At 44.1% G+C, this 22421-nt stretch overlaps 1 protein-coding gene across 2 annotated transcripts in view; it reads right to left on the bottom strand.

Moving 5' to 3' along the window:
• Positions 1–22421, bottom strand: part of UNC5C (unc-5 netrin receptor C) — a 424416-nt gene that overhangs the window by 27903 nt on the left and 374092 nt on the right. For both annotated transcript variants that reach the window (XM_006111944.4, XM_006111943.4), the window contains one exon: positions 5863–6031. In XM_006111944.4, coding sequence (XP_006112006.1) covers positions 5863–6031 — 169 coding nt within the window. The remainder of the gene's footprint in view (positions 1–5862; positions 6032–22421) is intronic.

Here is a 22421-nt window from a genome sequence, read left to right on the forward strand (position 1 = left end):
TAAGAAGTGGAAGTCCAATCCTAGTGAGATAAATAGAAGGGAACATAAACACTGTCAAATCAAGTGTAAAAATGTAATAAGAAAAGCAAAAAAAGATTTTGAGGAACAGCTAGCCAAAAACTCAAAAAGAAATAACAAAATGTTTTTTAAGTACATTAGAAGCACGAAGCCTGCTAAAAAACCTGAGAGTCCCCTAGATGATCGAGCTATAAAAGGAGCAATCAAGGACGATAAAGCCATTGCGGAGAAACTAAATGATTTCTTTGCTTCAGTCTTCACGGCTGAGGACATTGGGGAGATTCCTGAATCTACACCATCCTTTGTGGGTGATGAATCTGAGGAACTGTCCCGGATTGAAGTGTCATTAGAGGAGGTTTTGGAACAAATAGAAAAACTTAATGTTAACAAATCTCTGGGACCGGATGGCATTCATCCAAGGGTTCTAAAAGAAATAAAATGGGAAATTGCTGAATTATTATCTGTGGTTTGTAACCTATCCTTTAAATCGGCTTCCGTACCTAATGACTGGAAGGTAGCCAATGTGACACCAATATTTAAAAAGGGCTCTAGAGGCGATCCTGGCAATTACAGACCGGTAAGTCTAACTTCAGTACTGGGCAAATTAGTCGAAACAATAGTAAAGAATAAAATTGTGAAGCATGTAGAAGAACATAATTTATTGGACAAAAGTCAACATGGTTTCTGTAAAGGGAAATCCTGTCTTACTAATCTGTTAGAGTTTTTTGAAGGGGTTAACAAACATGCGGACAAGGGGGATCCAGTAGATATAGTATACTTGTATTTTCAGAAAGCCTTTGACAAGGTCCCTCACCAAAGGCTCTTGTGTAAATTACATGGCCATGGGATAAGAGGGAAGGTCCTTTCTTGGATTGAGAACTGGTTAAAAGACAGGAAACAAAGGGTAGGAATAAATGGTAAATTTTCAGATTGGAGAGGGGTAACTAGTGGTGTACCCCAAGGGTCAGTCCTGGGACCAATCCTTTTCAACTTATTCATAAATGATCTGGAGAAAGGGGTAAGGAGTGAGGTAGTAAAGTTTGCAGATGATACAAAACTGTTTAGGATAGTCAAGACAGAAGCAGACTGTGAGGGACTCCAAGAAGATCTCACTAAACTGAGTGATTGGGCAACAAAATGGCAAATGAAATTTAATGTGGATAAGTGTAAAGTAATGCACATCGGGAAAAATAACCCCAACTATACGTACAGTATGATGGGGGCTAATTTGGCTACGACAAATCAGGAAAGAGATTTTGGAGTTATCGTGGACAGTTCTCTGAAAACTTCCACACAATGTGCAGCTGCGGTCAAAAAGGCAAATAGGATGCTAGGAATTATTAAGAAAGGGATAGAAAATAAGACCCAGAATATCTTACTGCCCCTGTATAAAACTATGGTACGCCCACATCTTGAATACTGTGTACAGATGTGGTCTCCTCACCTCAAAAAAGATATTTTGGCCTTGGAAAGGGTTCAGAAAAAGGCAACTAAAATGATTAGGGGTTTGGAACGGGTCCCACATGAGGAGAGATTAAAGCGACTGGGACTTTTCAGTTTAGAAAAGAGGAGACTGAGGGGGGATATGGTAGAGGTATATAAAATCATGAGTGGTGTGGAGAGGGCCGATAAAGAAAAGTTATTTATTAGTTCCCTAAATAGAAGAACTAGAGGACACCAAATGAAATTAATGGGTAGCAGGTTTAAAACTTATAAAAGAAAGTTCTTCTTCACACAGCGTGTAGTCAACCTGTGGAACTCCTTGCCAGAGGAGGCTGTGAAGGCTAGGACTATAATAGAGTTTAAAGAGAAGCTAGATAATTTCATGGAGGTTAGGTCCATAAAAGGCTATTAGCCAGGGGATAAATTGTGTCCTTGGCCTCTGTTTGTCAGAGGCTGAAGAGGGATGGCAGGAGACAAATCACTTGATCATTGTCTTCTGTCCATCCTCTCTGGGGCACCTGGTGCTGGCCACTGTCGGTAGACAGGATACTGGGCTAGATGGACCTTTGGTCTGACCCAGTATGGCCGTTCTTATGTTCTTATGTTCTTATATTCCTAGCTGGAGGAACAGGAAGATGCAGTTGGGTGCTGATGGTCTGTACCTGCCATTGGCTACATAAAACTTATGATTGTTTTATATGTTGCACGTAGGTGCTTTTAGAGTGAAGAGTAGAGCTGAGTAAATAATGAAAAATACCACCATAACTTTGCAAGAAAAATGCAATTACACTGGTTGAATGAGCCATTTGATTAATATTATTTGACCAGCTCCAGGCATGAACACTCTATATATTATCTAAGGATGAGTCTACACTGCACCATTATTTCAAAATAACAATGCTAGCATCTACACAGCCATTGTGTTATTTCAAAATAATTTCAAAATAACAGATGGATTATTCTGAAATCTTTAAACCTCATTCTATGAGGAATAATTCCTATTCCAAAATAGCTATTTCAAAATAAGGCACGTGTAGAAGCTCTACTTATGCTATTTCAAAATAGCCCTTCACCAAGGCCATTCTAAGTTATTCCTCCTCAGTGCCTCCTAGGGCTCTAAATTGAGATAGCATGTCTACATTAGGGAAGCCTGCCTTGGACTAATTTTGAGGCTTCCCTTCAGTGTAGACGTGCTATTTCGAAATAAGCTATTTCAGAATAACTATTCCAGAATAGCTTATTTTGAAATAAGTGTGCAGTGTAGACATACCCTAAGTGAATAATAAAAAGTCTTAATTTATTAATTTTCATAATCAGTGGCTGTTAGGATTCAGACAGGAGAGGTAACCTGTCTGACGTGATAGTGCCACGTATACAAAGAATATTACCTGTTGCTTTATCAGAATAATTCCCCATGACTACACTGCAGGGACCAGGCAAAACAAATATAAACAGAGATCATTTTCATTTTTTTCCCTGTGCTTAGAAGAAAACAGCCCCCTCCCCCCGCTATGTTCCCTATTCGGCATTGTACATTATAGTCTACACATGGAACTATGTTCTTCAACTGGATTTGGAAAAAAGAAATAAAAGGTGATTGTCACAGATTGTGGTTCTGCACTGCAAAAGCAGCTTTGGGCTGCCTGAGGCTCTGCAGAACTCAGCCACACTATCTTTCCTGTCATGAGGTGAGTAGGTGGTGTCTGGCAGTGGACTGAGCAGCTGGATTCTACCTGCGTTTGGGAGCAGATTCAGGATCCCAGGTTGAGGAAAGGCACAGCTGCAAAGGCAACATCACCTCCTGAAGGGCAGAAGACAGATTGCCATCTGCAATGCTCATTATACCCCCCCTACTGGCCACGTCATGAAACATTTATACTGGCCCTGGCAGGAACTCCTTGCCTATGGCAATCTAAGCATCTGTTGGGGGATGGAGATGGAAGAATTGTTCCAGTAGAGGGAAGAAGATGGGACTCACTGTGCTGGAGCCAGAGACCTTGTGGACTCTGCAGACAGCATGCAAGCCCTAGTTTGGTGTCAGCGTGAGTACTTCCAGCAGGCAACAACTCTTTCAAGGACAAGAAAGGAGACTCCAGGAAAAGAAAATCAGGGGATGCTAGTAATGAACAGAAAATGAATGAGCAACGTATGTACAGTGCTGTGAGATACTTCGCTGAAGTACAGATTAGTCAGCTAGACGTGCAAGTATTCACTGGCCTAGAAAGCACCCCCTGAAAAGCTTTTGGAAAAAAAACTGGTGCCACAGGCAATATTCCTTCAAGGATAGCCCTGAAAATGAGTCCTTACGGCTGTCAGTCCAGATGCCATATCAGTTGCACTGCCCTCATTAAAATCTGCTCAGAGAAAGAAGCCACGGGGTACCATGTTTCATGGCACAGTAAAACAGGCTTTTCAGAAGCACACAAGTCTGCCAGGAGAAGGGTATGGGGAGGTGGCATCTCACAGAGTGTACATACTATGTAGATACCTTCAGTGTCTCTTCCTGATAAAATAAAAAAAAATCTTGGCACAGGATCATTGTATCACTGCCTAACCATGGGAAAAGGATAGCACTAATCTTTTCCATCCATGTACGTATTTTTCCATACTAATGCAGAATAAATTTTATGTGCACCGAGCATGTGTGAATGTGCACCACCAGTAGAAACAATACACCTAGCTCTGCTAATCAGCGGGGATGCATTTGAATTTCTCCTGAGTGGCCACACAAGTACGCAGCTTACAGGAAACAGTGACCTGGGATCCAGTTACTTCAGCATTACCAGTGCTGACTTCAAGCATTCTGTCAAACTCATCAAGGTGTGTTTTGCTCTAATACTCTATAAGGCTGCAATGCTGTATTCTGGTAGCATAACTCAGATCAAGAAGCAGTGATACAGCAACAGCCTATGAAAATGACTGTACCTCTGAGAATTGCAAGGAAGAGAGATAGGATATACTCAATATGAAATGCACAAATATAGCCCAAGTTCAACAGCTGAGAATTGTTTGCAGCACTATTATCATCTGTTATCCTGGTGAACCCAGCACTACAAACTAGAGAGGTAGGAACCAGCTTAGAAAATATTTTCCCTCTTCTAGATTTGATCCGGAACTGAACTTTTCTCAGTGTTTTTCATTTGTCCTTTCTTTCTCCTTGCCACCACTTCACCTCTCTGGCCATTAAAGACTGAAACCTGATGGGTCAAAATCCCACAAAGAAGGCCACTGTGCTACTATATCTAGTCCAACCAGAACAGGAGGTATTAGAAATACCCTGTGAACATATGTCTTCATGAAACAGCTGAGGAGGTCTTCTTAGTTTGCCCAAAGATCCAACCTTTAGATTTTTATCTACACTGAGCCCATACTCTAACCCTGAGGTTCATTCATCAGAGGTGTAAGCTAAGTTTACAACATTTTAAAGGGAACTTCCAAGGAAAGTGAATCTCCATTAAAGAACGAGTTGGATCCCTCCACTGGGTAATTAATAGTTTTTCTGTCATTTTAGTTTTAGCACACAGTTCTAGCATTAGTAAAAGTCTGTATTTATAGAAAACCAGTCGTTATACATAACTGTAAAACTATTTGCTATTTATCACTGGTTGATATTGTACCAACATTTCTTTCTCTATCTCAAACTGCATGCTAAAGTGTTACAAGCTCCTTCTGCAGTGCAGGGCATGCTCAGTGTCCTCCCTTGGTTGGTAGCCAGGGAAAAGGAAGATGAGATAAATCCAAAAAGACAGCTCTAATTCTATCCTTGCTGATTGTGTGCACTTGTTTGAAATAGCATGCATCGACCAGGAGCATGCCTTGGTGCATGGCGAACTGCAGAGCTAGGGGAAGAGAGGAGCTAAGGAAAAATACAAGCCACCTTGCAGAAGGACTCAAGATGAAACTCATTGTCCTTAATTGCTGTGGCAAGTGGGCAGCCCTAAGGTTAAATATTTCTCTTGTGCCTGAGACCAGCCTGCTAAAGGTTAGGTTCTCAAAGGTAAATCCACAAGGTCGATAGCACAGAAGAGTCAAACAGAAAGCACTGTGCAAGTTTTCCCCAAACAATTCTGTTGACATACATCCAGGCCTCTTTTGAGCAGACCTGGCTAGTCATACGGAATTGTGCCACTAAATTCATTTTGGGTCATAAACAAAAGTGCAATAGAGCCCGGGTCGGATCCCCACGTCCATTTCACTCTTGGCCTAAATTATATTTGAACCCAGTTCTCCAGAACTGAGAGAGGTGTGTGCTCTATAAAACACCAACAAGTAAATTTTTCCAGTGTTATACTCATGAACATCCCAAACGTTAGGCATCAATGTTATCTGTATATGTTTGGGATTTTCTTTTTGTTTCCATAAGCTAAAGATGCGAGTGCTGTATTCAGTCTGTGAACTCACCTCCCACTGTCCCTGGGCTGCTTGGTTCTTCAGCTGGATCTTCCAGTCCTCTGTGTTCGGTTCTGCACAATGGTGCATGGTTAGAATGACAGGCCGTGTCAGCAGTGCTCCTGGAGGCCCGCAGCTCACCACGGGGGTCAAAAGGGTTTGACTGTCTTCCACTGGTGGCCTGACAAGATTACGGAGAGACATGTTTGTTAGCTAAATTCAAAAGGACCTAGATACAGCTAGAGAGAGGGGGAAAAAAAGTCCTTCTTGCAAAAGGATTGGAAACACACTGCACACTTTCACAACAATTTTTGTAAAAAGCACTTGTTTGTTGGGGCAGGGCGAATAAGGAACAAATAGCATCTCATGTTTACAGAGCATTCCTAAGGATCCCCTAAGATGTGCTGACCACATACACAGGCATCATTTCACTCACCATTGAAATGCAGCCAGTGGTGTTTAACATAGGAAACAAGTGAATATGGGCTCTTGAAAGAACCACAAGTGAGAATTTTTCACTCTCTAGGCAAGAAGAATCATAGAACACAAGGAGAATATGAAGTAACGACCATATCAGAAACTCCATGAGAGGATTTTCATAACTGGAACATTCATTTACTATGGGCACATTTTAAAAAATGCATTCTGGTTTTAGATTCACCAATATTCTGATATGATTACTGGATCCAATGGTATTCCCTTAAATAAAAAAGGAAGAATTCTGCTAGAACCAGTAATATCCATACAACCAGAATGAACTTTTTAAATGTTTCCACCGGGGCTACCTTTAGGCTACGTCTACACTGGCCCCTTTTCCGGAAGGGGCATGTTAATTTCACCTATCGTAGTAGGGAAATCCGCGGGGGATTTAAATATCCCCCGCGGCATTTAAATAAAAATGTCCGCCGCTTTTTTCCGGCTTTTAAAAAAGCCGGAAAAGAGCGTCTACACTGGCCCCGATCCTCCGGAAAAAGCGCCCTTTTCCGGAGGCTCTTATTCCTACTTTGAAAAGGGTGCTTTTTCTGGAGGATCGGGGCCAGTGTAGACGCTCTTTTCCGGCTTTTTTAAAAGCCGGAAAAAAGCGGCGGACATTTTTATTTAAATGCCGCGGGGGATATTTAAATCCCCCGCGGATTTCCCTACTACGATAGGTGAAATTAACATGCCCCTTCCGGAAAAGGGGCCAGTGTAGACGTAGCCTTAGTGTTTATGAGAGGAAGAAAAAGTGAATAGATAGGCATAATATGTCACACATACATACAAGACTATACATACAAATGTGGTAAAGAGGAAGGTGCCAGTGAAATATTTGCAATAACGGTAGAGTAAATTAAAACAAAGGAAATTTTGTAGTGATTTAGCAATGGACCACCAGGAATAGATGACAGGAATGTAAAATTTTAAAAAATCCCAGAATAACTACTGGGGACTTTAAAACTATAGGATACTGTACTCACAAGTGACCCAAACATCTGGTGGATGACAAAAATAGTGAAACAAGGATCATCTAAGATATCCCTAAATTATACAGAGGACAAACTCATGTTCTAGAAATTCCGAGTAAGAACATGAGACCAACAGGGCTTAGTGCAGGCAAGTTACTTGACTTTAACATAGTATGCAATGAACCCATTGGGTTCACAGGAGCCTGGGTGGCTCACAGTTGAGTCCAATAGATCCAATTCTGCACACACTAATCATGCAATAGATCTGCATTCATTTAAGCATTGCCATTGATTTCTTTGGAACTACTTATACTAACCAAAGTATGCATGTGTGTGTCTGCAGGCCTTGGATAAAATTTTCAGAAAAGTCCATGTACTTAAGGAGCGAAAATTCTATTTTCAAAAGTGACCCAGAACTGAGTCTCATTGAAAGCCAAGTTTTTAAAGTCATTTTTGAAAGTGGGCCTATGGTTCCTTTTAAAATTCTACCCCTTGTCAGTACAGTTATTGGTAAAAAGCAGATAAAAGAAGGTTGATATGGAGCTGAAATCTATATAAAACAGCAAATCCAGATTACATGTATCTGCGGGTCCTACGAGAATTAGCTAATAAATTTACTAAACCAATGGTAATTATATTTGTAAAGTCATGGACTTTTTTACTTAAAAGTAAAATACAGCAATTCTGTCAATTACAATCTTCTAGCCTGGCTGTTTTGACATGACAAGACAAAACAAAACGCAAATAAACTCTTGAACAAACAATCATGTATGGGAATAATACTCCTACAGAATTTTGTAGGAATCTCTTCATTAACTTCACTGGGAACTGGATAAGTCCCTTACAAAACAAACACACACACAGACACACACACACAAATTATAAGTTTATACTTTCAACAAAATATTTATTAGTCAATAAATAATATTTACATAATTTAATAGTAAATGACCTAAAAACCATACACAGACTTATGTTTCTCTCCCGTGCTTTGGAAATTAGTGGATTCAGATTTTATTTTTTTTAAACTCCTGGAGGAGACTTTCTTGATAAGTTAAAAAGACTATAACTTATTATTAGAAAATCTTTAAAATCACAGTTCTTGTACTGAAAGTCACAATTGTGGCAAATCCACAGACTTAATCATACAGTTAACTTAAATCCATCTAAAGTACAACTGAACCACGAGGGGCAGAAAAAAAGCTTTGACTAATAAAGACCAAGTCATGTCACATAAACATGAAAGATTTTTGGACTGACCTACAAAATTAGTGGACAAAATTAATGCAGGAGGAATAATACATCTTGCCTTTAGTAAAGCTTCTTTTACAATATCTTAAAAATGTCTGAAAATTAGTTACATTTGGTGTGGATATAAGCACTTTTGTATGGAATAAAAAGATTGGCCATAAAAATAGTAATGATAGTACTTAGAGTGATCTCAAAGAAATATTATGTCCAGCAGTGGTCAATGACAAATTTTCATCATAATGTAAGAAACATTAGGGCTTAGATTCTGATCTGCTTTGCAATGTACACAGACATTTACGCGTTTGCAAACTGAGTACAAATTAAGCCTAAAATACTATATGATCCTAACCTAATGGAACCATGTTTAGGGTGTTAGTGTAAACAAGGTCTTAATGTAAATCTGAACTAACTCCACTGAAGTCAGGAGAGCTACTCCTGGTTTACATTACTGTAAAGGAGAGCAGAATTCAGCTTTCGTTTACTGAAGCCCATGAAAAATATGCAACTGGAAGTTCTTAAAACATTTCCACATACTTTTCTCTCTTACATTTGTTAGTTGTGAACAACCTGCTAATAAAATCCCCCATTTATTCACAATATTTTTCACACCCAGCTTTATGCTTTTAATTGAGTTATTAATTCAAGTAGGTCCAACTGCCATTGTTGTCTCTATTTAGGCTGCAGATGTGTGCACTCTTAGAGAAATGCCCCCGTTTCTACAAGCACACATTGTAAAATCCACAGTTAGCACTGCTGATAGCAATCATAGTTGTTCTAAAAAAAAAACCCTCACAACAAAATAGGAAGCAGAGTGGGAAGAGAGAAATAAATAACACATACCAACAGCTGGTCACCCTTTTAGTCAGGTTAACATAAAGTTTGGAGAGAGGGATATTTTATTTTCTCCTTACTGCTAGTCTAGGTTTTTGCTGTCTCTTCCCCTTTTATGTTAAAATCTAGTGACCTAGATTGAACCTAGGGTATCTCTGTCCAATTCTCTCTATAGAGGAAAGAAGAAATGAAGGGTTTCTCTCCCTTTTGCTGGCTGTTGGGGCATTTTGGCTCTTGTTTTGAATTTTTAACTGAAATTAATGGGCAAGCTATGAAATCTAGGAGATTATTTTTGTCTAGGATAATTGGGGAGAATGGTATGGAGGGGAATGGAGGAGAATGGATTTTAGCAGATTCGTTTCCCACTAAACTAAAAGTTTACTGGTGAAAACAGCAAATTTTCCTGGAACAAATTAATCAGCAATTCACAGCTATTGGTTTCTGAAGGATGGCTTAGCTCTCTCAACAATAAGGTTTGAAATTGCTCGATTACCCAGAATCATGAGTCCAAATCCTGTCGGGGCTGACTCAGCCCCTCTTTTTTCTTCTGAGATAGACAAATTGAAATCCACACAACTTTCAGTTTAAGTGGGTCTCTTGGGTGCGATCTTCGGAACTGATGTCCTGTCTGCTCTTTATGGTTGTTAGAATTCCAGTGGTACTTTTTATGTGGGTCTTCGTTGCAGAGTCAATGGCTAATATTTCCTCTCCCCAGCAACTGCAATAGCTGCATTTTTTTTGGTTGATATTGTACGCAGCTATGAAGTGCTTTGGAGTGAAAAGTGACATAAAATTGTCTTCTTATTCTGTACCCAGAATTTTTAAATGAGGACTTTGGTGCAGCTGTTCTGAAGAGCACAAGACACTTTCCCTGATTTTGTGAATTACTGTCTCATTTACATCTCCACACTGTCTCCTGTTGTACCTATTATACTATGGTGCCTGGTGCAGGAACAAAATCCTGATATCCTTTGCTGTGCCATATTTAAGAACATTCTTGCCTCTGACTAGATTATATAACAATAGATGCTGTCTAAATCTGTGCAGATCCTACAAGGACTGGTTCACATAAGAACACAGGAACTGCCATATACAATCAAACCAAAGGCCCATCAAGAACATAACCCTGTTCCTAGAAATGACTAGTCCCAGCTGTTTCAAAAGAAGGCATAAAGCTTGTATTAAGGCTAATTATTCAATAACATGGTCTACAGAAGCCTGCAGTTTGGAGCATGTGGTAGTGAACCCTAAAGAGGATCCCTATTGGAGGATCTAATTAGGAAGTCCCTCAAAACACATACATGAGTCAGGGACTTCGTTGATCTTTTGGGGAGTCTAAGAAATTGTTTAGTCTGCTTACCTTAGTTCTAGCTCACAAAGAAATATTCCTTCTAACTTCCTAGGCTGTAATACATACGCATGCAAGAAAAGACTTGGCCTTTTCAGCTTAGAAAAGAGGAGACTTAAGGGGGGATATGATAGAGGTCTATAAAATCATGACTGGTGTGGAAAAAGTGAGTAAGGAAAAGTTATTTACTTATTCCTACCTATATAAGAGCCAGGGGTCAGCAAATGAAATTGATAGGCAGCAGGTTTAAAACAAACAAAAGGAAGTTTTTCTTCACTCAGAGCACAGTCAACCTGTGGAACTCCTTGCCAGAGGATGTGGTGAAGACAGGATTTTAACGGGGTTCAAAAAAAGAGCTAGATATAGTCATGGAGGTTAGGTCCATCAATGGCTATTAGCCAGTAGAGGTAGGAATGGTGTCCCTAGCCTCTGTCTGTCTGGATATGGGTGACAGGAGAGGGATCATGTGAGGATTACCTGTTGTGTTGTCTCTCTCTGAGGCATCTGGTATTGGCCACTGTTGGAAGACAGGATGCTGGGCTAGATGGACCTTTGGTCTGAGCCAGAATGGCCATTCTTATGTTCTCCTTATCTATTTTTGCCATTAAGAGGAGGAAGGAACAAGACTGTCTCTTCCCCCTCCTTCTGCTTCCCAAACCCAGCAAACCCTTAAATGTTCACAAGATGTAGTTCTTCCCCATGCATTGTGGGTCCTAAGGAGGTAGGGATCAGGCAGAAAGTTGTTCATCCATTGCCTTGCTCAGGAGAACAGGATAGGAAAACCCTTCATCTCCCACTCCAGCAACTCTGCACTAAGCTGCCAGAGCAGACAGTTCCCTGTAAGACCCAGTACAATAGCAACAGATCCCCCATGGATTCCCTAGAAACCTACCAAACAATTTGTTAGCAATTCCTTAGCACATGATTGATAGGGAAGACCTGATAGTTGACTAGAAATCTGACTAGGATAAACTACAAACTCCGGCCTCTTAGTGAACAGCTACTACAATACATGAGCATTTCTCTCTCTTGCAACTCCATGGGATTAGATTACGATATTTCTTGACCCTCTCCTTCAAAAAAGACACATGAGATAGGAAGAACCCCAGGTGACATTCCTCTGAAGGTAGCACTTTCATTAGCCCAGGGAGGAAGCCACCTATCCCCAGGAGGCAACAAAGAGGGAAAGAGGACACTGAGCACTCTTGAAGAGAACAATGGTATGTAGGGAGTCATGGGGGAAGAGGGTGGCTGTTGAGCATTTTGAAGAACATTCCTGTGGGCTTTGCTGAGCATTTCCCCACTGTGCAAGCATCCTCCTCCCCACCACAACCGTTCACAAAACATAGCAAATATTCAACTCTGACAGTGCAAATGGGCTTTAAAGTCAACACGAAAGCTTCACTCAGCTCTGCTACTGCCCGGTGGGAGCCAGCTGGCAGAGCAGCATGCTCAAAGCAACAGGAATAAAGCATATAAGCAGAGTAATAGAAAAACATCCCAGTAGAAAGCTGTAAATAAAGAAACCCACTCTTGTCATGAACTTACAGACCTGTCCCCACTCTAACATATTTGCACCAAACAACTACCTTGTGATTACCTTTAAGGGGAAGCAGAAAATATTATGAAATATTAGAGCTCCACTTCACAATGGGAAAGGTAATGTTTTCTCAGAGATCTTCCTGCTTTCACACACTTTAATAGGGACGAAATGAAACAAACATCTCAGAGTGCTCTGGCACCCAGTCCCTTCAATCAATGAAAACACAGTGCTAGTAGATTGCTGAGGGAACTCTTGTCAAATTCTTGTTACTAGAGGATTCCTGCAAAATCAGTCTGGGAGAAGAGTTTAGAAGTGCATGAGAAGAAATAGAAGTAAGGGATTTGCAGGACTTTGAGGAATAACAGACTTTCTGATTCAGCTTGAGCTATTAGAATTGCTTCATATTTTTCTGAAACAAGTGTGAACTAAATTTCACATATGTCCCCAAGCACAGAATCACAGAATACTAGAATTGGAAGGAATTGGAAGGAACCTTGAGAGGTCATCAAGTCCAGACCCCTGCAGTCTCTGACAGGAGTTTGTGTAACCTGTTCTTAAAAATCTCCAATAATAGAGATTCCACAAAGCTCCCTAGGCAATTTATTCCACTGTTTAACCACCCTGACAGTTAGGAAGCTTTTCCTAATATCCAAACTAAACCTCCCTTCCTTCAATTTGAGCCCATTGCTTCTTGTCCTATCATCGGAAGTTAAAGAGAATATTTTTCTCACACCTCCTTGTAACAATCTTTTAAGTACTTGAAAGCTGTTATTATTTCCCCTCTCAGTCTTCTCTTATCTATACTAAACCCATTTTTTTCAATCTTCCCTCATAGCTCATGTTTTCTAGACCTTTAATCATTCTTGTTGATCTTTTCTACACCTGTTCCAATTTCTCCACATTTTTCCTGAAATGTGGTGCCCAGAACTAGACACAATCTCCAGCTGAGGCTTAATCAGTGCAGTGCAGAGCAGAGCAGAGCAGAGCAGAGCAGAGCAGAGCAATTACTTCTTCTGTCTTGTTCACAATGCTTCTAATTAATACATCCCAGAATCATGTTTGCTTTATTTTGCAATAGTGTCACACTGTTGACTCATATTTAGCTTGTGATCCACTATAACCCCTAGGTTCCTTTCTGTAGTGCTTCTTCCTAGGCAGTCATTTCCCATTTTGTATGTGTGAAATGGATGGATCCTTCCTAAATAGAGTACTTTGCAGCATGTAATAAAGGAGAGTAAGTATGTATAGGAGAAGTAAACCTGGGATATATATTCTAAGTGCCATTACAGCCACAGAGAACCACCCCCAGTAGGAGTGTGGGTTACATAAGTATAGGGATGGTTATACAAGAGATACGTCTATACAGCAATATTATTTCAAAATAACTACCATTATTTGAAAATAACTGAGTTTGTGTCTACAAAGCAGGCAGGGTACGTCTACACTACAGCGCTAGTTCGAACTAACTTAGTTCGAATTAGTTAATTCGAACTAAGCTAGTTCGAACTAACGCATCTAGAACTAAAAACTAGTTCGAACTAGCGTTTTGCTAGTTCGAACTAGTAAGTCCACATTGAGTGGACTCTGAACAGGGCTTAAGGATGGCCGGAAGCAGTGCCGGCAGGGCATAAAAGGAGGACTTAGAGCATGGAGATGCTGTCTCAGGCTAGCCGAGGGCTGTGCTTAAAGGGTCCCGACCCCCACCCCGGACACACAGTTCTAAGGGGTGCCCCGCTTGCAAAGAAGTTCTGGCTTGGAGTGCCCTGAGTGCCCACACTGGGCACATCACACCACTCGGCCATCAGCCCGGCTGCACTTGCCGCAGGCTGCCATCTGGGGAGAGGGAGTAATTGGGGGGCTGCAGGAGAGCTTCCAGCCCCAGAAGCCCGCAGAGCCAGCCCAGTCCTCCCCATCGGGGGCTCGTACCCCATTCCTCCCTCACCTCCTTCCACTTACCCTTCCCTAGCCCCCCTTCTTATTGATGTACAAAATAAAGATAACGTTTCTTCCAACATTGACTCTGTCTTTATTGAACAAAACTGGGGGAGACTGGGAAAAGGAGGTGGGAGAGGGGAAGAGAAAGGCTGGGAGAGGGGAGGGCAACTAACATGATCAGGGGTTGGGAACCGGTCCCAGATGAAGAAAGGCTACAGAGACTGGGACTGTTCAGCTTAGAAAAGAGGAGACGGAGGGGGGACAGGATAGAGGTCTCTAAAAGCAGGGGTTGGGTGGAGAGGGTGCATTCAGAAAAGTTCTTCATGAGTTCCCATAAAGAAGGACTAGAGGACACCAAAGGAAAGGAATGGGTATCAGGCTTCAAACTAGTAAGAGAAAGTTGTTGTTCTTGACAAAGCAAATAGTTAACCTGTGGAACTCCTTGCTGCAGGAGGCTGTGAAGGCTACAACTAGAACAGAGTTTAAAGGGAAGTGAGATCAAGTCATGGAGGTTGGGTCCATGGAGTCCTATTAGCCAGAGGGTAGGAGTGGTGTCCCTGCCCAAAGTTTGTGGAAGGCTGGAGAGGGATGGCACGAGACAAATGGCTTGGTCACTGTCTTCGGTCCATCCCCTCCAGGGTCCCTCGTGTTGGCCGCTGTCGGCAGACAGGCTACTGGGCTAGATGGACCTTTGGTCTGACCCAGGACGGCCATTGTAAGCTCACGGCTCAGAGTCGGGGGTCTCAGTGGACCCCCTTGATTTTCATGCACACCTGCTCCTGGGTGGCCAGGCTGGCAGCTCTCCTGCCCTAGACGGCCACTTTCCTGTGCCTAGTGCGGAGATCGTGGACGAGGTCCACGATGTCCGCACTAGCCCAGGAAGGTGCCCGCCTCTTGCGGTCCAGGGCAAGCTCCCGGGAGCCGCCAGCCTGGTCCCGGCAAGAGGGGGTGGGCTGGGGGGCATCGGGTGGGTGGCTCTGTGCCGTGCCAGGTGCAGGGTCTGCTAGCTGGGTGCTGGCAGGCTTGCACCTGGCATGGGCACCGTAGCCAGACCGTGCCCCTTTAAGGGGTCCGGGGCCGGGAGGGGGGCATAGAGTTTCCCTGGTGTTGGCCAGAGTGGCCACCAGGGAAACCTGGGGAGGGCTAGCCTCCCACTAGTTCGAACTAAAGGGCTACACAGCCCTTAGTTCGAACTAGCTAGTTCGAACTAGGCGTTAGTCCTCGTAAAATGAGGTTTACCTAGTTCGAACTAAGCGCTCCGCTAGTTCGATTCAAATTCGAACTAGCGGAGCGCTAGTGTAGCACCTATTAAAGTTAGTTCGAACTAACGTCTGTTAGTTCGAACTAACTTTGTAGTGTAGACATACCCGCAGTTATTTCAACATAATATTGAAATACTGTCATAGAATCATAGAGCTGGAAGAGATCTCAGGAGGTCATCAAGTCCAGCCCCCTGCCCAAGGAAGGACCAATCTCAACTAAATCAACCCAGCCAGGGCATTGTCAAGCCAAGACTTAAAAACCTCTAGGGATGGAGATTCCACCACCTCCTTAGGTAAGCCATTCCAGTGCTTCACCTCCCTCCTAGTGAAATAGTTTTTCCTAATATTCAACCTCGACCTCTCCATTGCTTCTTGTTCTGCCACCTGTCACTACTGTGAACAGCCTCTCTCCATCCTCTTTGGAACCTCCCTTCAAGAAGTAGAAGGCTGCTATCAAATCCTCCCTCACTCTTCTCTTCTGTAGACTAAACAAACCCAAATCCCTCAGCCTCTCCTCATAGGTTATGCGCTCCAGCCCCGTCACCATTTTGGTCCCCCTCCGCTGGACCCTCTCCAATGTGTCCACATCCTTTCTATAGCAGGGGACCCAGAACTGGACACAATACTCCAGATGTGGCCTCACCAGAGCCGAATAAAGGGGAATAAAAATTTCTCTGGATCTGCTGGCAATGCTCCTCCTAAGGCACCCTAATATGCAATTAGCCTTCTTGACTACATGGGCACACTGTTGACTCATATCCAGCTTCCCGTACACTATAATCCACAGGTCCTTTTCTGCAGAACTGCAACTTAGCCATTCAGTCCCCAACCTGTAACAACGCTTGGGATTCTTCCATACCAAGTGCAGGACGTCCTTGCTGAACCTCATCAGATTTCTTTTGGCCCAATCCTCTGATCTGTCCAGGTCACTCTGGTCACTATCCCTGCCCTCCAGCATATCTATCTCTCCCCCAACTTAGTGTCATCTGTGAACTTGCTGAGGGTGCAATCCATCCCCTCATCCAGGTCATTAATAAAGATGTTGAACAAACCTGGTCCAAGAACAGATCCTTGGGGTAATCCACTAGAAACCGACCGCCAACCTGACACTGAGCCATTGATCACTGCCCATTGGGCTCGACAGTCTAACCAGCTTTCTATCCATCTTACAGTCAATTTATGCAATTCATATTCCCTTAACTTGCTGGCAAGAATATTGTGGGAGACCGTATCAAAAGCTTTGCTAAACTCAAGGTATATCACATCCACTGACTTTCCCATCTCCACAGAGCCAGTTACCTCATCATAGAAGCTAATCAGATAGGTCAGGCATGACTTGCCCTTTGTGAATCCATGTTGACTATTCCTGATCACTTTCCCCTCTTCCAAGTGCTTCAAAATGGATTCCTTGAGGATCCTCTCCATGATTTTTCTGGGGACTGAGGTAAGGCTGATCAGTAAGTAGTTGCCTGGATTGTCCTTCTTCCCTTTTTTAAAGATGGGCACTACATTTGCCCTTTTTCCAATCATCTGGGATCTCTCCTGATCTCCAAGAGTTTTCAAAGATAATTGCCAACGTCTCTGCAATGACATTTGTCAACTCCCTTAGTACCCTTGGATGCATTAAATCCGGGCCCATGGATTTGTGCAAGTTCAGCTTTTCTAAATAGTTCCTAACTTGTTCTTTCCCCACCAAGGGCTGGGGAAATAATGCATTGCCTAGTGCATTTGTCAGGGAACTGACCTTGTCCATAATGACAGAGGCAAAGAAAGCATTGTGTACTTGAGCTTTTCCCACATCATCTGTCACTAGGTTACCTCCCTCATCCAGTAAGGGCCCCACACCCTCTCTGATCGCCCTCTTATTGCTAACATGCCTGTAGAAACCTTTCTTGTTATCCTTCACATTCCTTGCTAGCTTCAATTCCAATTGCGCTTTTGCCTTCCTTATAACACCCCTGCATTCTCAAGCTATATATTTATACTCCCCCTAGTCATCTGTCCAAGTTTCCACTTCTTATAAGCATCCTTTTTGTTTTTAAGCTCACCAAGAATGTCCCCAGTAAGCAAATCTGGTCACCTACCATATTTGCTTTTCTTGCTGCACATAGGGATGGTTTCTTCCTGTGACTTTAACAAGGCTTCTTTACAATACTACCAGTTCTCCTGGATTCCTTTTCCCTTCATGTAAGCATCCCAGGGAATCCTACCCATCAGTTCTCAGAGGGTATGTCTACACTACAACGTTAATTCGAACTAACTTAGTTCGAATTAGTTAATTCGAACTAAGCTAATTCGAATGAACGGATCCAGACTAAAAAACTAGTTCGAATTAGCGTTTTGCTAATTTGAACTAGCATGTCCACATTAAGTAGACCCTGAACCGGACTTAAGGATGGCCGGAAGCAGTGCCGGCAGGGCATCAGAGGAGGACTTAGAGCGTGGAGATGCTGTCTCAAGCTAGCCGAGGGCTGTGCTTAAAGGAACCCGACCCCCACCCTGGACAGACAGTTCTCAGGGGTGCCCCGCTTGCAAAGCAGTCCTGGCTTGGATTGCCCGGAGTACCCACACTGGGCACATCACAGCACTCGGCCATCAGCCCGGCTGCACTTGCCGCAGGCTGCCATCTGGGGAGAGGGGGCAATTGGGGGGCTGCAGGAGAGCTTCCACCCCCAGAAGCCCGCAGAGCCAGCCCAGTCCTTCCCATCGGGGGCTCGTACCCCATTCCTCCCTCACCTCCTTCCACTTACCCTTCCCTAGCCCCTCTTCTTGATGTACAAAATAAAGGACAATTGTGTTCAAAAATAGAATCTCTCTTTATTGAACAAAACTGGGGGAGACTGGGAAAAGGAGGTGGGAGAGGGGAAGAGAGAGGCTGGGAGAGGGGAGGGCAACTAAAATGATCAGGGCTTTGGATCAGGTCCCATATGAAGAGAGGCTAAAGAGACTGAGACTTTTCAGCTTAGAAAAGAGGAGACGGAGGGGGGACAGGATAGAGGTCTCTAAAAGCATGAGTGGGGTGGAGAGGGTGCATCAAGAAAAGTTCTTCATGAGTTCCCATAAAGAAGGACTAGAGGACACCAAAGGAAAGGAATGGGTATCAGGCTTCAAACTAGTAAGAGAAAGTTGTTGTTCTTCACAAAGCAAATAGTTAACCTGTGGAACTCCTTGCTGCAGGAGGCTGTGAAGGCTACAACTAGAACAGAGTTTAAAGGGAAGTGAGATCAAGTCATGGAGGTTGGGTCCATGGAGTCCTATTAGCCAGAGGGTAGGAGTGGTGTCCCTGCCCAAAGTTTGTGGAAGGCTGGAGAGGGATGGCACGAGACAAATGGCTTGGTCACTGTCTTCGGTCCATCCCCTCCAGGGTCCCTCGTGTTGGCCGCTGTCGGCAGACAGGCTACTGGGCTAGATGGACCTTTGGTCTGACCCAGGACGGCCATTGTAAGCTCACGGCTCAGAGTCGGGGGTCTCAGTGGACCCCCTTGATTTTCATGCACACCTGCTCCTGGGTGGCCAGGCTGGCAGCTCTCCTGCCCTAGACGGCCACTTTCCTGTGCCTAGTGCGGAGATCGTGGACGAGGTCCACGATGTCCGCACTAGCCCAGGAAGGTGCCCGCCTCTTGCGGTCCAGGGCAAGCTCCCGGGAGCCGCCAGCCTGGTCCCGGCAAGAGGGGGTGGGCTGGGGGGCATCGGGTGGGTGGCTCTGTGCCGTGCCAGGTGCAGGGTCTGCTAGCTGGGTGCTGGCAGGCTTGCACCTGGCATGGGCACCGTAGCCAGACCGTGCCCCTTTAAGGGGTCCGGGGCCGGGAGGGGGGCATAGAGTTTCCCTGGTGTTGGCCAGAGTGGCCACCAGGGAAACCTGGGGAGGGCTAGCCTCCCACTAGTTCGAACTAAAGGGCTACACAGCCCTTAGTTCGAACTAGCTAGTTCGAACTAGGCGTTAGTCCTCGTAAAATGAGGTTTACCTAGTTCGAACTAAGCGCTCCGCTAGTTCGATTCAAATTCGAACTAGCGGAGCGCTAGTGTAGCACCTATTAAAGTTAGTTCGAACTAACGTCTGTTAGTTCGAACTAACTTTGTAGTGTAGACATACCCGCAGTTATTTCAACATAATATTGAAATACTGTCATAGAATCATAGAGCTGGAAGAGATCTCAGGAGGTCATCAAGTCCAGCCCCCTGCCCAAGGAAGGACCAATCTCAACTAAATCAACCCAGCCAGGGCATTGTCAAGCCAAGACTTAAAAACCTCTAGGGATGGAGATTCCACCACCTCCTTAGGTAAGCCATTCCAGTGCTTCACCTCCCTCCTAGTGAAATAGTTTTTCCTAATATTCAACCTCGACCTCTCCATTGCTTCTTGTTCTGCCACCTGTCACTACTGTGAACAGCCTCTCTCCATCCTCTTTGGAACCTCCCTTCAAGAAGTAGAAGGCTGCTATCAAATCCTCCCTCACTCTTCTCTTCTGTAGACTAAACAAACCCAAATCCCTCAGCCTCTCCTCATAGGTTATGCGCTCCAGCCCCGTCACCATTTTGGTCCCCCTCCGCTGGACCCTCTCCAATGTGTCCACATCCTTTCTATAGCAGGGGACCCAGAACTGGACACAATACTCCAGATGTGGCCTCACCAGAGCCGAATAAAGGGGAATAAAAATTTCTCTGGATCTGCTGGCAATGCTCCTCCTAAGGCACCCTAATATGCAATTAGCCTTCTTGACTACATGGGCACACTGTTGACTCATATCCAGCTTCCCGTACACTATAATCCACAGGTCCTTTTCTGCAGAACTGCAACTTAGCCATTCAGTCCCCAACCTGTAACAACGCTTGGGATTCTTCCATACCAAGTGCAGGACGTCCTTGCTGAACCTCATCAGATTTCTTTTGGCCCAATCCTCTGATCTGTCCAGGTCACTCTGGTCACTATCCCTGCCCTCCAGCATATCTATCTCTCCCCCAACTTAGTGTCATCTGTGAACTTGCTGAGGGTGCAATCCATCCCCTCATCCAGGTCATTAATAAAGATGTTGAACAAACCTGGTCCAAGAACAGATCCTTGGGGTAATCCACTAGAAACCGACCGCCAACCTGACACTGAGCCATTGATCACTGCCCATTGGGCTCGACAGTCTAACCAGCTTTCTATCCATCTTACAGTCAATTTATGCAATTCATATTCCCTTAACTTGCTGGCAAGAATATTGTGGGAGACCGTATCAAAAGCTTTGCTAAACTCAAGGTATATCACATCCACTGACTTTCCCATCTCCACAGAGCCAGTTACCTCATCATAGAAGCTAATCAGATAGGTCAGGCATGACTTGCCCTTTGTGAATCCATGTTGACTATTCCTGATCACTTTCCCCTCTTCCAAGTGCTTCAAAATGGATTCCTTGAGGATCCTCTCCATGATTTTTCTGGGGACTGAGGTAAGGCTGATCAGTAAGTAGTTGCCTGGATTGTCCTTCTTCCCTTTTTTAAAGATGGGCACTACATTTGCCCTTTTTCCAATCATCTGGGATCTCTCCTGATCTCCAAGAGTTTTCAAAGATAATTGCCAACGTCTCTGCAATGACATTTGTCAACTCCCTTAGTACCCTTGGATGCATTAAATCCGGGCCCATGGATTTGTGCAAGTTCAGCTTTTCTAAATAGTTCCTAACTTGTTCTTTCCCCACCAAGGGCTGGGGAAATAATGCATTGCCTAGTGCATTTGTCAGGGAACTGACCTTGTCCATAATGACAGAGGCAAAGAAAGCATTGTGTACTTGAGCTTTTCCCACATCATCTGTCACTAGGTTACCTCCCTCATCCAGTAAGGGCCCCACACCCTCTCTGATCGCCCTCTTATTGCTAACATGCCTGTAGAAACCTTTCTTGTTATCCTTCACATTCCTTGCTAGCTTCAATTCCAATTGCGCTTTTGCCTTCCTTATAACACCCCTGCATTCTCAAGCTATATATTTATACTCCCCCTAGTCATCTGTCCAAGTTTCCACTTCTTATAAGCATCCTTTTTGTTTTTAAGCTCACCAAGAATGTCCCCAGTAAGCAAATCTGGTCACCTACCATATTTGCTTTTCTTGCTGCACATAGGGATGGTTTCTTCCTGTGACTTTAACAAGGCTTCTTTACAATACTACCAGTTCTCCTGGATTCCTTTTCCCTTCATGTAAGCATCCCAGGGAATCCTACCCATCAGTTCTCAGAGGGTATGTCTACACTACAACGTTAATTCGAACTAACTTAGTTCGAATTAGTTAATTCGAACTAAGCTAATTCGAATGAACGGATCCAGACTAAAAAACTAGTTCGAATTAGCGTTTTGCTAATTTGAACTAGCATGTCCACATTAAGTAGACCCTGAACCGGACTTAAGGATGGCCGGAAGCAGTGCCGGCAGGGCATCAGAGGAGGACTTAGAGCGTGGAGATGCTGTCTCAAGCTAGCCGAGGGCTGTGCTTAAAGGAACCCGACCCCCACCCTGGACAGACAGTTCTCAGGGGTGCCCCGCTTGCAAAGCAGTCCTGGCTTGGATTGCCCGGAGTACCCACACTGGGCACATCACAGCACTCGGCCATCAGCCCGGCTGCACTTGCCGCAGGCTGCCATCTGGGGAGAGGGGGCAATTGGGGGGCTGCAGGAGAGCTTCCACCCCCAGAAGCCCGCAGAGCCAGCCCAGTCCTTCCCATCGGGGGCTCGTACCCCATTCCTCCCTCACCTCCTTCCACTTACCCTTCCCTAGCCCCTCTTCTTGATGTACAAAATAAAGGACAATTGTGTTCAAAAATAGAATCTCTCTTTATTGAACAAAACTGGGGGAGACTGGGAAAAGGAGGTGGGAGAGGGGAAGAGAGAGGCTGGGAGAGGGGAGGGCAACTAAAATGATCAGGGCTTTGGATCAGGTCCCATATGAAGAGAGGCTAAAGAGACTGAGACTTTTCAGCTTAGAA

Source organism: Pelodiscus sinensis, chromosome 5 (genome assembly GCF_049634645.1).
Source record: "Pelodiscus sinensis isolate JC-2024 chromosome 5, ASM4963464v1, whole genome shotgun sequence".
Classification (NCBI taxonomy): Eukaryota; Metazoa; Chordata; order Testudines; family Trionychidae; genus Pelodiscus; species Pelodiscus sinensis.